Source organism: Peromyscus leucopus, chromosome 1 (assembly GCF_004664715.2).
Source record: "Peromyscus leucopus breed LL Stock chromosome 1, UCI_PerLeu_2.1, whole genome shotgun sequence".
NCBI classification, from domain to species: Eukaryota; Metazoa; Chordata; class Mammalia; order Rodentia; family Cricetidae; genus Peromyscus; species Peromyscus leucopus.
In genome coordinates, this window is record NC_051063.1 from 154,560,558 (window position 1) to 154,578,714 (window position 18,157).

The window sequence follows — 18,157 nt, forward strand, 5'->3', positions numbered from 1 at the left end:
ATTCTGTTTATAACTGCTTAGTGTTATTTTCTTCTGTGACACCCACAAGAGACATGAGCAGTTCCCTCTGGAACAGTGTTCTCCACAATAAAGCTACACACTGACTACTTCCTCATGTGCCTCAAATGTCAGAATTAAAAGATTCTCAGCAATGTCAAGAGTGGTCACCTGTCCTAGAAATCACTGTCCACTCATCTCTCCTTTCATACTGTCCTCTGTCATCATTATCCATCTCACTTTTTACCAAGGTGTTGATGGCTGCCCAATCCCCCTCTTGGCCTCAGAACCTTGAAGTTAAAGCCTCTGACTGATAAAGCTGAGTGTATTGTGTGTGTGTGGGGGGGGTTAGTATTTAATTATCACTCTGACTTTGTAGATTAACCAGCTACTTTTGATACCTCTTTCTCCCAAGCAGTCCCTGCTGCTGCTGACGAGCTATCTAAGGGAAACTAACAGAAATGTGCTCTGTGCCTACCTTCTGAGCCTCCTGCTCTCCCTCAGCTCAGCTCTAGTCATTCACTGCTATTACCTAGATGTCTCCATTTCCAGTTCTCCATGGTAGTAGTCGATTTTTGTGTTTGAGTGACTTCAGTGTTTGAGTGACTTCAGGGGGCATGTAGGTCATTGAAATGATCACCTGAGCCAGCTGTGCTGGTGCAGGTCTTTATCCCAGCACTCAGGAGGCAGAGGCAGGCCTGGGCTACACAGAGAAACACTGTGTCAAACAACAAAACCACAGAAATGGAAGTAGGAAGTTAGTGCTTGGAGGACCCAAGACAGCCTGTCACAGTGCTGTCACAGGACGGTGGCGCTGTAATTGAAAAGCAGTAGCACCTTATGTCTCTGGATGGAATAGTTTTGTTCTCAAACCAACTGGCATTTGATTGAAAACAGCACTCTGCCCAATGGCTCTGTAGAAGTACGAGCTCCACCCATAGTTCAGCTGGCTTCCACAACTGCATTTGAGATTGAGTCTTCTTCCTGTTTCTAAGAACCGCTTATCATAGCCCCGAGTGCCTGAATCATGGACAGTACCCACACCAATGTACCTCTTGTACTTGCCAGCACATAAATGAATGTCTCCAGTAGTTTACCATACATCCAAAGCACAGTGCACAGTGAAAGGGTAACAGTATTAAAAGAGGACAATTATAACATTATACTATAGTAAATTACTTGAAATTTGTGACTATTTCTAGAATTGATTTACTGTTTTTAGAATAGAGTTGTCCTTGAATAACTGAAATTAAAATAAACGAGCAAGCACAGATAAGGACAGATTACTAACTAGCCACACGAAGGGAGAAGGAAAAGACTGAGGCATGGTAAAGCTTGCTCTATCTAAGAACAAAATATAGTCCCAGCACTTGGACTGAGTCAGGAGGAGCGTGTGTTTAGGGCCAACCTGGGCTACATAGTGAGACCCTGTCTCAAACGAGTCCAGAAACTGCCCCTTTGGCTTTCCAGAGCCAGTGTGTTCTGTATTTTTGGTCCTGGGAAAGCATACTGAAGAGCAGGCTGTCTGCAGATACTGCTCAACATTTCCTAAGTCCCCTCGGTTTTCTGGGGTCTGGGTCTCCAGATGCCATTGTGACGACAGACCTGACTGAGGAAGCAGAGGCAGACGTACATCCAGAGGGGAGTAGGTCAGGAAGGTTCCAGATGCTGGTCACCAGAACAAGAGAAACATTGAAACTTTTCTTCCTTTCTTTTTTGTTTGTTTCTTGTTACCCCAAGTTCATCAATATTTCTTTCACTGTTTGTGGTGGGGGTGGGCAGATCAGCTTCATCTTTGATTTTTTAGCTGAAATTCATAGGCAGTTGTTTGGGGTTAGAAGACAGCTCTAAGGTATCTTTGTACTTTGAACTCTCTCTTCAGACTGGCATTCTGTCCTCATTCTGGCTGTCCTGCAGGTGATTGGTTGACAGTCTACTTTTATAAAAAGCAGAATTAGAGAAGTAGTTTTCTTTGTGTGTGTGTGTGTGTGTGTGTGTGTGTGTGTGTGTGTGTGTTTTAATGCATCTCAGATTTGAGAAATGTCTTTCTTATCGTCTACACTTTCTCTTGCCTCTTTCTGCTCTCTCTTAATTGGAAAGTGTTGTTATTATGGTGGTGTTAATTAGGGAAGCGGTGACTCCTCCCAGGTCAGTCAGTTCTTATTGCATGTGAAACAGTTGGCCCAGTCTTTGGGGGAGCTGAGATAGGGATGGTGGTTGAAGTGTATGTCTGTGTAATGTTACAGGTAAAAAGAAGTAGTAGTCACAGTTACCTATTCCTCATAAGCTGTTGTTTCTGTTAGAAATATCAATGCAGACAGATACAGCAAACACAAATAATTCAAAGTTGTCACCCGCCCTCCCTTGGTGAGCATCTTCACAGGTGCATTGTGGTCACACATGCACACACCAGGTTTACCTGCCACTTAATAGTGTGCTCTGACTGTTTCACCAGTCCGCAGTCACCTACAGAAAACCATTTCATTGCCTACACACTGAACACCAAATGTCTGAGTTTTCCACCAACCTTCCCATTGTCAGACACCTGCTAGATGCCCTATGATTTCATTTCTGAACTACTTGGTTTATTTAGTGCAGATTCCATGCGTTAAGGTCTCAGCCTGAATAGCCCCACATTTCATTCACCAGTGGTAGATTTCCACATCACCTACACTTCTGTCAAGCTGGGCTACAGATCCCTCCCCTCCTTGGTTTTAAGCAGTTTGCTTTTTCCAGTGTCTTATGATAGACACAAGAGCAGGTCTGGAAGTTCCCAGCCCTGGAGTTGCCCTTGCCACAAAGGCACTGTGAGCCACTGTTCTAGCACACAGATGCATCCACCAGTCTGAATGTTCCCTGAATCTCCTTCTTAGGGGTTTTTAATGAAGATTCTATTGTGTGGGCATGGTTGATTAAATCTTTAGCCATTAGTACTTGACTTAGTCCCTCCCTGGTCCTCACTCTCCTCCCAGAGGAAGATTGTACCCAGTCATTCTCCTTCTTTTCTAAATAAGCCAGTCTTAAAAACATACAAGAAAACAGAAACAAAAAGACATAGTAACAAAACATGAGATTCTTCTCAATTTTCTTTATTTCTATTCATTTCTGTGGTGAATCATCAATGTACAAAGTACAATGACTTAGTCAGTTATCCTAACTACATGAGGCTAGCTGTGTTTAAGAGACAGAGAACTTAAAATGTATTTAATAATGTTTGAGAGCTACATAAAATGATGCTGGGTGAGAAGTCTAGAAATTTGAGCCATGCCTCAGCCCTGCTCTTAAGCAGACTGCAGCCTGATAGGGCAGAGTGTGATCAGTGTGGTGAGTGGTGTACTCAAGTTGTATCTACTCATTGCCATCCAGCAAATCTTCATTGCATGCAGTGGGCCAGGCACCAGGAATGTAGTGGTGAACACAGCAAGCACGCAGGAATATTCTTAAAAAAGCAGCTCCCTCATCTGTAAGGTGCTGTAGGTATTTGAGACACAGAGATGTGTTATAGAAGCTCACGATAGCCTCCTGGCTCTTCAGCATAGTCTGTGTCTGAGAACCTCGGCTTGTGATTCTGTTTGGCAGAAGTATCAACAGCATTTCCATTCCCTCTTGGTGTCTAAAATGTAATGAACTTCAAGGTTAAGTATTGGATTTGCTTCGGACTCAATGTGAATTAGCCCTCCAAGATCAATAAAACTCCACATTCTTTGCAAAAGCAGCAGTGCACACAGATGGGCCTGATGGTGAATTTTCAATAATCAATGCCTTGTTTTGAACACTTTGTAAGCTTAATTTAATGCCAGTTTTGAAAACAGATTAAGTCCACCTAATCCATTATGAAAGAAAAGGGAATGGTAACATTTAAGTTTTAAACAAACAAAGGTAGAATTGGGCTATAGAGCTGCCTTGGCGGTCAATAGGTCATGCTGGTCTTGCCCAGGACCCAGGTTCAGTTCCCAACACCCACATTCCAAAGCTCACTCCAGTTTGGGGGACCTTTGCCCTCTTCTGGTTGCCACAGATGTCAGATACACAATGAAATGACTAAGTAAGGCCATCCTGGTCTGACTCCATTTTGTGTTTGCTTAGACATTTCTCAACCCTCTACCTCCTGCCCCCCACCATTCCTCTTTCTGCCTTGGCCACACATTTGAAATTGCTATGGCCTTGATGGTCCAGGTATATTAGCCAAAATAATTGGCAAGTTATGTCTAAAGTAACTACTATCCTCTGCCAGGAATGAACTTTTCAAGGTTACTCTGACCCTCATTGAATTCTGATGTATCTTTGTGGGTTTCGCCTGTAAAATGCTGTATCCCTGAGCATGAGCGTGAGCACCAAGATACTTTTCAGAGGCTCAAGCCCACCTTGGTCTGGCCATCAATGAGAAAGACTTAAACTTTCAATTTTGGATTATTCATCATGTTTATCAATAATTATTTCATGTGAATCATTACCATATGGTACCCATACCTACATGCAAGCACACATTATTAAAAATAAATCTTTTTTCAAATGTGAAATATATATTTATCTGAATGTGCTAATTTTTTTCTGGAGACTTTCTTGTATTGTCCTAATAATCTTAGAGTTAATTTTAATGTTTTTCCTCATATATATGCTTTCCACATATATTTTGTCAAAAAACATGTATATGTTTATAGTAAGTGCAGTTTTATTTGAGTACTGTGATTTATGCTCATTATATTTTTATAATAAATAGTTACATTTAAAAATTACATCTATAGCCGGGCGGTGGTGGCACACGCCTTTAATCCCAGCACTTGGGAGGCAGAGGCAGGTGGATCTCTGTGAGTTCGAGGCCAGCCTGGTCTACAAAGCAAGTTCCAGGAAAGGCGCAAAGCTACACAGAGAAACCCTGTCTTGAAAAAAAAAAAAAAAAATTACATCTACTAATCCCATCACAAAGCTATTATAATTTGCTTTAAAGTTAGGTAAACTAGATGAAAAGAAATTAAGTGAGTTGTGTAAGAGAGCTTTTTCTGTAACCCAAACCAAACTGTAGCCATGATCTCATAGACCCTGTTTTTGTGGCTCACAGCCTGGACTGAGCTCTGGCATTCTGGCCTTTCCTAACCTGCCCTCAGCTACAGATGTCTGAAATCTGAGGAGAGCTGGAAGGTGCAGGGTGTGCCCTTGCTGTCTGCCAGCTTTTCATCTGAAGTCTGTTCAGGCAGCCTCGCTGGGCCTCTGTTCCTAGCCTCTTATGTTAGGCAGTCTTGCTTGACTATTTCTCTGAGAAGCCATTTATTGATTGTTTGATTAGCCTTGTTACCCTTATTATCACACTGTTCTATGGGGAAAAGCTAATTATATTCTTCATTTTACTTACAACATCTTTTCCCGGAAAGATAGTGACAAATAAATAAGTTTGTGAGGTGTCTAGTCTTTGAGATAGTTTCTAATTTGTCAAGTCTTAAAAGGCTGAATAGTTAATGATTGCATCATGTAATTAGTTTAATAATCAATCATATTCTTTTTTAAAATTACAGGCAGTTGCTGGGTACTTTGATATATATTTTGAGAAGAATTGCCACAACAGGGTAAGTATCATGAGTTATTCATAAGGATTAATTATGCAGAGTACTCTGTTTGATTTGTGCCCCAAGGTATTTGATCAGAAGCATTTTGCTGTTGTAAGCAGTCACAGCTTGTATTTGATGTAGTAGATTAATGTACCATGATATTAAAAATCGTGTACTTCATCAGATACTTCTGAACTTTACCAATGCAGGTCGTGTTCTCTACGGGCCCTCAAAGCACCAAAACACACTGGAAACAGACAGTGTTTCTGCTGGAAAAACCGTTTCCAGTTAAAGCAGGTGAGTAACATTGCCTTCTTTCTGGGGGAATGGTGGTTACTCATTAGAACATAAGAGATGTTGAGGTGGGAGGTATTAGAGCTGCCCACCTATGTATGTTTAAAGTATTTTAGTATTTGATTCCAAATGTATTTTAAGGAGTGAAGAGATGGCTCAGTTGTGAATAGCATTTGCTGCTCTTCAATAGACCCAGCTTCGTATTCTAGCATCCATATCTGGTGACTCACAACCACCTATAACTCCAACACCAGGGGATCCAGTGTTCTCTTCTGGCCTCAGCAGATACCCATACATACATAGTATACCAACACACACTCAATAAATAAGTAAGTTTAAAATAATCTGTATTTTAAGAAAAGTTTCAAAATTTAAGTCTCTGGTTTGTTGCTTGTTTGTTTGTTGTTTTGTTTTGTTTTTGTTTTTTTACTCTGTGTTTAGGAGCTAGGGACTAAACCTATAGTTTCACACATGCTAGGCAAGCATTCAGCCATTAAGTAACATGCTCAACCCTTACGTCTAATTTTTACCTTCTAAAATAAAGAATATTATATACCTCAAAACTAGCAGATAATTCAGAAAAAAATTAAAATTTATTTTATGTATGTGATATTTTGTTTGCATGTATATATGTGTACTACATACGTGCATATGCCTGAGGAGATAAGAAGAGGCCTTTGGAGCCCCTGGAACTGGAGTTACAGATGGTTGTGAGCCACCATATGGTGCTGGGACCCAGGTCCTCTGCAAGAACAGGAAGGAAGTGTCTACGCTGAAGCTGGTTGCTTCAACTTTCTCCATATGTGTATGCAAATAGTTAAACTCATAAAACTGCATGTAAGTGGGGTATTGAAAGAGTCTTTCACCGCCTCGGTTTTTCTCATTCTGTTTGTGATTTACACACACAGCATTATTTATCTGACCCACATCTGTTTTTTTTGTTTTTTTGGTTTTTTTTTTGGTTTTACGAGACAGGGTTTCTCAGTGTAGTTTTGGTGCCTTAACTGGAGACCAAGCTGGCCTTGAACTCACAGAGATCTGCCTGCCTCTGCCTCCAAGTGCTGGGATTAAAGGCATGCACCCCCATCACCTGACCTTTGTTACTATTTTGAGGCAAGATTTCATTCTGGAGCCCAGGCTGGCCTCAAGCTCAGAGCAATCCTTCTGTCTCAGCTCCCTGTATGCTGGCTGCTCTACCTCTTCTTCCATGTAGCTGCCAGATTTACTTACTCATCTTTTCTCTGCCATCGTTCAGCTTATTTTCTCTTTTCTCATTTCTACAAAGCACTGTAAACATTTCTGTGACCATGTGCTGAGAGACTGTTGAAAACACACCCAGGGAAGGTGTGGGGAGAGAACATCGAGACTTGGTAGTGTCCAGCAGCAGGAGCATGAGTTCTGTTGTGATAGATGGGAATGGCTCCAGACAGGTGTTCAGACTTGGCAGGCTGCAAAGGGGTTCAACGTCAGAGATACTTAGTGCTACTTTTAAAACTGAAGAATCTGTGTTCCAGTATTAGGATTTGATAAAGCCGAGCAGGGACTGCATATCGCCATTATGCTAAGCTCTGTATCCTAATTCCTGACCCTCTGAGATGGCTTTGATTTCATGGTTGCTGCACAAATAGAGTGTAGGTGCAGATGTGGCCATTAGAGGAAAGCTGTATGTCCTGGCACCTCTCACTTCAGGTTTCAGTGCTGTCTGTGGGAATGAGACCTTGATAGTCTCTGAAGCATAGCCCAGCGGACCCAAGTAACAGAGACGAGGACTTTGGATGCAGCTTGCTTTCATTTTAGCCTTGCATGAAAACTTGAAAGTCTTTCTGTGGTGAGCTAGCCATCTTAACTCTAGGATGTTAAAAGCAGGCCCCCCCACCTCTTGTGTTTTAGACTTGAGGGAGATGGAAGGTAGCCTTTAAGCTTGCTTCTCCGGTCTCTTTTCTAATTTCAAAGGAATGCTTGATAACTGGTAAGAATCTGAAATTCTACCTACTCTTGTAGTTACCCTTAAGATGACTGGTGCGTGCTTCACCTCCAGGCTTTTCCTAGTGTTATGAAGCATGTGTGTGATGCTAAGGCTGCCCTCTAGCCTCACCCACTTAACACCCTTTAATGAATAGAGGCTAGAAGTTTGTTGGAGGGCAGGGGTCTAAAGAGGACAAGCAGATGAGACAAGAGCTCTAATGCTGCATAGAAGGCTGATGAGAGAGCACATCGGCTAGGTGCACAGGGCAGACAGACAAATCCAAACACTGCAGTCCACTGTGACTCCGGCGGCTCTCAGAGGTTGCCCGAATGCTGCTTTTACCAACTGTATTCCTTCAGTAGGGACTCAAGAAAGTCCATCCCTTTGTGGTGGGAATGTGTCATTCCCATTACCGGCATGCATCCAGCAAAGCTTTGAAATGAGCTTCAGGGGACTAAAGTGCAAGAAGCACCGTAAGGGAAATGATGAAACCTGCCACTCCCCGTGAAGTCCTTGATAGCAGCATTTGGTCAGACACCAAATGCAGGAAAATAGGAGCTCATAAAGACCCAGCAATGACAGGATTAGCAGAGAAGCACGTTGAAATAAGTCTGTTTTCTACATGAAATGAGTATGTGAGAAGACATTGCACCCAAATGTCACTCTCTAGGTGGACAGAGGTATCTTAGTGGAAGACTAAGTGAGATTAGTAGCAGGACAGATCATTAAACTTGACAGTCCATGAAAGTGCTTTGAAAATGAGCTGGGCACTGGCAGATGCCTAAAGTAGAGGTGAGTGATTAGGGTCATCCCTGCTTCATAGTGAGTTCAAAGCCAGCCTGAGCTATGTGAGACCCTGCCTTGAAAAAAAGTATCTCTCAGGTAAATAAATAGATGGATAATAGAGTGAGAGATAGATGCTTGAGTGATAAAGATAATAGATTGATAGATATAGATGATTGGTAGATGTCAAAATGAGGGGGAGATTTAACAACAAGCATTGAGTTTCTCGCTGTGTAGGGAAATTCTGAATGCCCTGTCCTCAGTATAGTAACAGGAGTCCCTAAGAAAAGCAGGAAGAAGAGGCATAGGGCAAAAAATAGTTATGACATAATAGTCAAATTTTCTACACTTGATAATAACTGGAACCCACAAATTGAAAGTCCAGTAAGATAAACTCCCACATAAAACAAATAAATAAATCTGATCAGCAGATTGAACAAACTACCTTTATAGGGCAGACCAGAAGGAAATACTACATAGAGAGAATGAAGAGAGAAGAGACTCAGATCCACATCAGAGGCCTGACAAGATGGCTCAGTGGGTCTGGTGCTTGCTGTCAAGCTTGACAATCTCAATTCAATCCCTGAGACCCACATGGTGGAAGGAGAGAATCAACTCACAGGTGTGGATCTCTGCATGTGCACTTATGCACACACACACACACACACACACACACACACAGTGATGAACGTGTGTCCACATACACACATTAAATAAACAAATAAGTAGTTTTAAAAGAAAAAATGTTTAAGACCTGTACATTAGAACTACAGAACATTACTGAGAGAACTTAAATCCTAATAAATGGAGAGGTGCACTGTGTGGTTGGTTCATTCTCTGCACCATACACAAAGGCGAACACAAACACTCAATGGATTGTAGATGCCATCTGTTTTTGTCAACAAAAACTTGTATTACATTTTATTTATTTGTATATATAGGTGCACATGTGGCAGTCAGAGGATAACTTAGGGAGTTGGTTCTCTCAGTCCACAATGTGGGTCCCAGGGATTGAATTCAAGTCCTCTCACTCAGCCTTGGTGTCAATGCCTTTACCTGCTGAACCAACACCAGACCTAGACACATAAATTTAAAGGCTTTAACTATAAAGCACATGGTCAATAGATCATCTTTTGAGAGTTTTGGAGTGGCAGGCTTATGAAAGGGAATGTTGGCAAGACTCTGAATTGTATATGCCATCAAAATTTTAAACTCCCTGGTTGGACAGTTTCATCCAGATAAAATTCAGACTTTCCCAACGCTGTTTATAAAGAATTTTTGCCTTTCATCCTTCCCAGCTGCACTCTTTCAGGGCCCCCAAACTAATGCATGCTCCAGCTACATTTTCTGGTTGGGGGTTTTGTGGTGCTTGGGAATCAAACCCAGGGCTTCACAGATGCCTTGGCAAGCACTCTGCCACTGAGCTGCATCTCTGCAACTCCTAGACTGGCTATTTCTTATTAGCTCGTTGTCCTATTTTCTTAAGAACTTCCTCGGGTTTAGTCAAGATAGTCTTGTACATAGCAGCAACTGTGACTTTTCTGTGTGAGTTTCACTTCAGCTCTGCTCACTTTGGGGGAGTCTTACTGGTTGTCCTCAATCAATGGCTCCCTACTCTCTTCTCCAGGTCAACTTGTACATACATCTGCTGCTGCATCCCCTTAGGCTGTGCTGAGTTCTATTGGCATGAGTCTTTAGTCCTTCGATTTTATCTGTTAGTGTTAGGCATATCAATATTGCTGTGTTGAGGGACTACAGTAAGAGAATAATCACTCGCTTAAGTCTAATTCTTCTGACACTTAGGGTGGCACAATGCCAGGGCACTCAACTCACTGCTGCTATGTGGCCATCTTGCCAGCTCCATTGTGCTTGGGGTCCTTAATGTGTTGCTGGACTTGAACAGGTTGTTTGGATTTTATCTTGCATAGCTGAAAAGAATTTTCTGTGTGTGGTTTTATGCATGGCAGGTTTTTAGGTAGAGTTCGAGCCAAGAGTCTTCTATTTTGAAAATTATACAACATAAGAATTTTGGTATCCATCATGTAATATGCAAGCTATTTGTTTGAAGCAGGGTCTCAGGTAGCCCAATCTGGCCTTGAACTCACTGTGTACTTGAGGATAACTGAACTTCTGATCCTTTTGCCTCCTCTTGAATGCTGACATTATAGGTGTGCACCACCATACACTCATGTAATACGTTTTAAGTATAGCCATGCAGTTATTCTTCCTAGATGGTTTATGTGTGCATATATCTGTGTCTGTGCTTATATCTTCAACAATGGCCAGTGTTGTTTGGTAAACTAGATTCACTCCCTGTGAGGTAGACTGAATACCTAAAAAGCAGGAAGATGGCTGGACCCCATAGTTTACACTAGGCAGGTAGATCTCTTGAGTTCAAAGCTAGCCTGGTCTACATAGAGAGTTCCAGGCCAGTCAGGGCTATACAGTGAGACTCTGTCTCCAATTTTAAAAGAAAAAAGAAATAAAAAGAAAAGGAAAATAACAAGGGAAAAAAAGAAAGATGTAAATAAAGAATTTCTCCAATTAAGAACATGTCTGAAATAAGAATTCAGCCAAAATCCATTTGGATTGGAGCAAAACTCACTAGGTTTTTGTTTGTTTTATTTACAGACTAGTTGTAGCTAAAGTTTTCCTGGCTTGCCCATAGTCAGGACAAATCTTTGTCACCCGCCAGTCCCACAGCCACTTAGACCCAACCAAGTAAACACAGAAACTTATATTGCATACAAACTGTATGGCCATGGCAGGCTTCTTGCTAACTCTTCTTATAGCTTATTTATTGACCAATCAGAGTAATTTGACAAACAGACCATCCCACAGCAACTAGTTCTAAAAATAATTGTAAAGAAATGGCCTACTTCAGAATTTGGGGGTGCTCCAGCTTGATGGGGGGCCTGTCTCCAGGATGGAGGGTTTAGTTGCAGAAGACTTCCTATTAATGTATGGTGTTTTTTTGCATCTGAAAATAATACGTGCTTTTTTACACGGCTTGCACAAAAATTTTGTATTAAAAAATCCTGATCTGTTTCATGTTTATATTTGAAAATATGATTGTGATCAGGCCTTTTACACACACAGTGCACTTGCTTCATATTCACACATGCAGTGAGCTTGCTCAGGTTGTTTACACACAGTGAGCTTGCTCAAGGTTGTTTACACAAGCTTGCTCAAGCTTTTTCTCTATGTACAGCAAGAGCTTGCCGTACACACTCGTAGCAGCATCGGTTATTTATATCTGCCTGACACTGACTAATGACTCTTATCTAGCCGGCAGTGACAGCCACTGCCTTGGCACTTTAGTTAGGTATGGACAGTTGAAGGGGGCTCAGCAGTATGAATTATTTGTTTACCACTGTGACCCTTCACACCATTTAATTAACTTCAGTAAGTGTGTATTGCACCCTAATCTTTGAAATTATTGCTGTGGAAGAGAGGTCTTTTGTTTTATCTTCAAACATGGGAACAGCAGCAATATCCGCTTCATATTTAAAGCAGTTCATGGTTAATGTTCCTACCAGTGCTGTGACTTCTTACCCAGTTTGTTTCAAATACAGTTGGTTATTTTAGCAATTCTTTTGGGTGCATAATTTTATCTGTACTTTCTTTGTTGTCTTTGTGTCTCTGAGACAGCCCCACTCTGTGGTCCAGTATCTCCTGCTTCAGCCTCCTGAGTGCTGGGATTATGACTGGGTCACTGCCCAGCTTTGTGTTTGTATATATAATTTGCATTTGTCTGATTACTAATGACATCATTTTTCATCTGTTATTGGAATCTGTGTGTCGTTTTTGGGGATTTTTGACACAGACTATGTATCCTTGCCTGGCTTGACCAGGCTGGCTTTGAACTTGCTATCCTCTTACTCCTGCCTTTGCCTCTTAAGTTCTGGGCAATAGTCATGCGCTACCACATCCTGCCCTTTTGCCGAATTTTCGGGTGTGTTGTTTATTGTCATTTAGTTGTGAGAATTAATTGTTGGCATAAATGGAAACAAGTTCTTTATCAGACAGGGGCATTGAGAATATCTTCATCCCAATTCCTGCCATGTCTTTCCAAAGAATAGAACATTTTTATGAGTTTTACTAGGTCAGTCACCGATAGCATGTGCCTTTTGTGCTGATTCTAAAACTTCGGCTGATTCCAACAAGGATATCATGTTTCTTCTGGAACGTTCAGGCTTGCTCTCAACATTTAGGTCTATAATCTATTTCGTGTTCATTTTAAGAGTTAGTGATTCATCTTCTCAGTTGTTCCATCTTCATTTCTTGACAGAACTGTCCTTTCCCCATTTAATTACCTTGGCTCCTTTGTCAAAAATTAATGGGCCATATGCATATGGGCCTCTTTCTGAGCGCACACTTTGTTCTGTTGATCTATGTGTCTGTCCTTAAGCCAGGAGGACACCATCTTTATAACTGTTGAGTCCTCTTGCTTGTTCAAACTATTTAGGCTCTTTCAGATTCCGTTGACATAAACTTCAAAGGCATCTGAATTTCTGCCTTAAGCCCTTGCACTGGGGTTCTGATGAGGATGCACTGAGTCCACAGACAGTGGGGAGAATGTGGTCCACACAGGGCTAAGTCCATCCCCCTGCGTGTCTCCTCATTCATTTTGATCTGTAGCATATTTCATGCTTGATGTTGATACATGGCATAAGTTCCATTTCTCTCTTATATACCAAGACAAGTCCATTTAAATCATTAAGCAGTAAACGATAAATTCGACCAAATTTGTTGGTATAAAATAAAAGTTTAAAACTACAAAAGGATATAGCTCAGTTGGTAAACTGCCTGCCCTTCAAGCATGGGGACTAGAGTTCAAATCCCCAGCACCATGTAAAGAATCCATATATATATGGATTTTCAAGACAGGGTTTCTCTGTGTAGCCCTGGCTGTCCTAGAATTTGCTTTTTAGACCAGGCTGGCCTCAAACTCACAGAGATCTTCCTGCCTCTGCCTCCTAAGTGCTGGATTAAAGGCATATGCCAGACTGAATATACATTTTTAAAGGGATTGGTAAGAAAAATCAACAACATTATTATGTATTTTAAATTGCAATTCTCTTAAGATTTAGTGAAAATATTAATGCTATTGTTTCTTCTCTTAAGTTAATGCCATAATAGATAAGTATATTATAATTTATTAGAATTGTATAATGTAGACACTAATACCATTACAGGAAGATGTGACTGGGTAGTGAAACTGAGGGTGTTTCATGTCCTTGCTAGCATATTTATTTGGCTGTAACATATAGCTATACAGCAGAAGGGCACAGACTTGAGAATCAAATGACCTCTTTTATTAAATCCTGGTGTTTGGGGCAGGGTAGGCAGTTCAGTGGTAAGCGCTGGCATAGCACATGCAAAGCTCAGGGTTAGTCTTAGCACCAGAAATACAAAACAACAACAACAACTTTTTTCCCACTTGGACCATTTGACTAGGAACTCGGAATGGTGGTCATGCTGCTGTTGGTGAGCATGCCGACTTGAGATCATTTCCTTCATTTTCTTATTGATACAGAGAAAAGGCTAGGTGTGAACCTGCAAGGCCAGCCTTGACTGCATAGTGAGATCCCAGTCAGCCCTGGGCTATAGTGAGAGCCTGTCTCAAATAATAATCACAACATAGAGGAATATACTAGCTATCAGAGCCACAGGTGCACAGAACTTTTTTGTTTTGGTTTGGTTTTTCGAGACAGGGTTTCTCTGTGTAGCTTTGCACCTTTCCTGGAACTCACTTGGTAGCCCAGGCTGGCCTCGAACTCAACTCACAGAGATCTGCCTGCCTCTGCCTCCCAAGTGCTGGGATTAAAGGCGTGCACCACCACTGCCTGGCCTGTTGTTTGTTTGTTTGTTCGTTTGTTTGTTTCGAAACAGAGTTTCTCTGTGTAGCTTTGGTGCCTGTCCTGGATCTCACTCTGTAGACCAGGCTGGCCTTGAACTCACAGAGATTCGCCTGGCTTTTACTTCCTGAGTGCTAGGATTAAAGGCATGCGCCACCACTGCCCGGCTCAGGCACACATAACTTACACATCAACATATAAGTCACTTTTAGATTTTGATGAATGGATTGTGCCCTTTGCTCTACCTGTGAGTCTTGCCTCATTGCAAAGATGAGTGGAGTATGTGAGTAATGAAACTATCATATCTCAAGAATTGCTGTCTATTTTAGTCCATATTGGAGTGGGGGAAATTAGTGCCGGGCTTTCGTTTTTAAATGTGGCATATGTCATATGTTCAGTATTCAGACCGTTTTACACACACACACACACACACACACACACCTATCATCATTCTTCCCCCCACATTGTGTCCATCCACAGTGTGAAGCTGTGCCTAGGGCTGTGGTGTGGTCTTACTAAAGCAGGGAATGCTGAGGATACCACCGTCGGCCTTGCTTTGTTGCTTGAGTGACTCTGCAAAAAGATGGGGAAAGTTAAATGAGAAGGTTTCCCACTAGAAGGCACACAGCCATTCCTTTGAGTCTTCAGGAAAGCCTGGCTTTGCCCTGTAACAGGTGTTGTTTGGTGGCACTGGTTTGTGTTCACTGTTGGACCTCTGTTGGTTCTTCCTGTTTACAGTGGCAGGACTCGGAAGGCCAGCAGCCATGTCTTGTGCCTCTGTGATCACAGAAAAAGACAACCACTGGATGTTATGTTCACAACAGCCTGTTCTCACTCTGTGCTTTGCCTTTCTTTGTAGGTGAAGCCTTGAAAGGAAAGATCACAGTTCACAAGAATAAGAAGGATCCTCGTTCCCTCATTGTGACCCTGACCTTGAACAACTCAACCCAGACTTATGGTCTCCAGTGACCGTTATGGTCTCCAGCTGCCCCAAAGCCTGAAGCACACATGACTCTCATCTTTAAAGTGGGAGGGGCAGGCTCCACAGAGCTGCAGCTCCTGGGTAGTAAGTGTAGATAGAGTGGGGAGCTCAGTGGAGTATGGTGCCCTCCCGCCTCTGCTGTGGGGATCCTAGTCGCAGAAGCTTGCTTGGAAGATTAGCTGAAGGGAGTCATTTAAATTGGCTTACTTTGGGACCAGTAATAGTCCTGGATTTTTATATATATAAGTTTCTTACTGTAAATTTTGTTTTTGATAATGAGCAGCACAGAGCAGTGTTTTGTTGTAGAGTTCCTTTCTGGAGGAACAGTTTCTAGTTACACTCTTGGCTGCAATATCAGGGTATCTTAAGGCTCCTGCGGATCCTCTTTGCAGAAGCCGAGCCAGTTCTCCAGCCACCTGCAGCTCTCAGCCGTCTCTCCTCAGCATCCGCTAGCCATACATAGCACTGCCGGAGGGTCTGACTTCAGTACTTAGCCTAGGTGCCGTAGACTCCTCTTAAGGCTGAGGTAGATGTATGCCTCTCAAAAATGCTGCCTTTCAGACCAGGTTTGTGTGCCAAGATCACACATCTCCTAAGATTATTAAATCATGTTATTCAGGTTGAAAGAACAAAAATATTCAATAAAATGTATAACTATTGGAAAATTGGAAGCGTCTTTACACTGATTCCTGTTGTGAGGTCATAAGCATTTAACAAGTCAAGGAAGGAGTCAATTTCAAGAAAATGGTGACTTCAGCAGGCCAGCCAGGCATGTTCTTTGTCTAAACTGGACAGCAGCAGGAACTCAGTCCTGAAGTAGGTGGGTTCCCATGAAGCTGCAGATCTCAGTGTAGTCGTAGTCTCTTTCCTTAGCCCGACTCCCCTTCATGAGATGCCGGTTACGTTAGTACAATTCAGGTGTTCAGATCAGGACTTCCATAAGTGGAGGTGACGGTATTGTCACCAGGACCACAATGAATGACCAGCCTCAGCAGGCTGGCTCCTACCCTGCACAAGAAGGGTAAGAAGATTACAAAAGAAAAGAACTAGACTGTCAGCAGAGAGGAGACTGCCCATCAGATTTTTTTTCCTTGTATTTTGTTTTGCAGTATTAGAATTTTACCCCAGACCTCACCCATAATAGGGGAACACTGAGCAATGCCCCAGCCTTCTCTTCCTTTTTTTTTTCTCTTTTCTTTCAGTGAATAAATATTTTCAACTATTTAAAAAAGTATTTCTCAAAAATCATCCCTCTTGCCAAGCATGGTGGTGCATGCCTTTAATCCCAGCTCTCCGGAGGCAGAGGCAGGTGGATCGCTATGAGTTTGAGGTCAGCCTGGTTACATAGTGAGGATGACTTCAAGCAGGGGCTTTGTGGCAAAAACAGGGAAGGGAAGGGATTTCATTATTGACAGACTAGGGGAGTTGGCTGTTTTCCTTAGACAAGCTTGTTTTGAAACTGCAGTCTGTTGTCTCTCTGCAACCACTGGGTGTTGGGTTGGGCAGCCACTTTTCTACAGTTTCCACATAGCTGGTTTCTGGGAGCTTTGAGCTCAGTTATGTCCTTGGCTTTTGGGGTGTACTGGGAAGTGTTCCTTAGGGGAAGGTTGTTTGTTTTTTTGTTTTGTTTTTTGTTTGAATCTCACGTAGCCCAAGCTGACTTTCAACTTGCTTCGTAGCCAAGGATGATACAGGATTTTAATCCTCTTGAATTCACCTCCTAAGTAATCTGTTTCTTTTCTTTTTCCTTTTCTTTTTTGGGGAGGGATGGGGAGGAGGGTTCAAGATAGGGTTTCTCCGTGTAGTTTTGGTGCCTGTCCTGAATCTTGTTCTGTAGACCAGGCTGGCCTCGAACTCACAGAGATCCTCCTGCCTCTGCCTCCCAAGTGCTGGAATTAAAGGTGAGCGCCACCACCGCCCAGCATGTTTCTTTTCTTATCACATTCTCGGAATTAACCGATGTGTCCCACTTGTACCTGCCCCTTAGGGTGGAAGAACCAGGATCTCATGTGAAGTTACGTATGTAAGATCGGTCTCAGGGCTCTGTACTGCCTCTTTCTGCCAGAAGTAGTGGTACACTACCTGCTAAGAGCTTTTAGCCAGAGAAATAGCAAGGCATGTGAGCCATCCCACACTTTCATGGAGACCAGGAGGTCATTTGTAAAGACTGAAACGGTAGCTCACAAAGGCACAGATTTCATCTGGACCTGCTTTCTTCTCATAGGGAGACCAGTTTGTAATGAGAGGTAAGGTCAAGGATTGCCTAGTGCACACTAAGTGCCACCATTTTGGTTAGTGCTCTGAGGTCTGCCACCCTCTTTATCTGAATTTCCTACAGTTGCTCCTGCACCGCCTTGTCAGATGTGGCTCCCACAGCTAATGGTACTTCCCTGCTCCCAACTGCAGTCGGCTCCCCAGCTCCTCTCATGCTCCGTAGTTGGTTGTGGGCTTTCTACTTTGGTGAGAATAACAGGGTAACTCAACGATAGTGTTTAGAGACCATGTTTCCTCAGCTGAGACTGAGGTAAAATCTGGGTGAAGTAATTTGAGGTAAGGTTTATAATCTGTGCAGAAAAGCTACTTAGGAAAGGAATAAATGTATTTTTAGTGACAGCCGTGAGAAAACAGCTCCCTCCTAGGACTCATGACTGGTCATGGCAGAGAAGGCAGGCACAGCAGGACAGAGGTTACAAGGACTTTGCTTTTGAAAATCAAAAACATGGATTGAATG

General features: G+C 42.4%; 1 protein-coding gene across 2 annotated transcripts in view; it reads left to right on the forward strand.

Annotated features, from left to right (window-relative positions):
* Prmt3 (protein arginine methyltransferase 3) overlaps positions 1–16,097 on the forward strand; it is an 80,610-nt gene extending 64,513 nt beyond the window's left edge. For both annotated transcript variants that reach the window (XM_028880165.2, XM_028880167.2), the window contains 3 exons: positions 5,508–5,558; positions 5,750–5,837; positions 15,304–16,097. In XM_028880165.2, coding sequence (XP_028735998.1) covers positions 5,508–5,558; positions 5,750–5,837; positions 15,304–15,413 — 249 coding nt within the window. In that variant the 3' untranslated portion in view covers positions 15,414–16,097. The remainder of the gene's footprint in view (positions 1–5,507; positions 5,559–5,749; positions 5,838–15,303) is intronic.
* Positions 16,098–18,157: the final 2,060 nt, after the last annotated feature.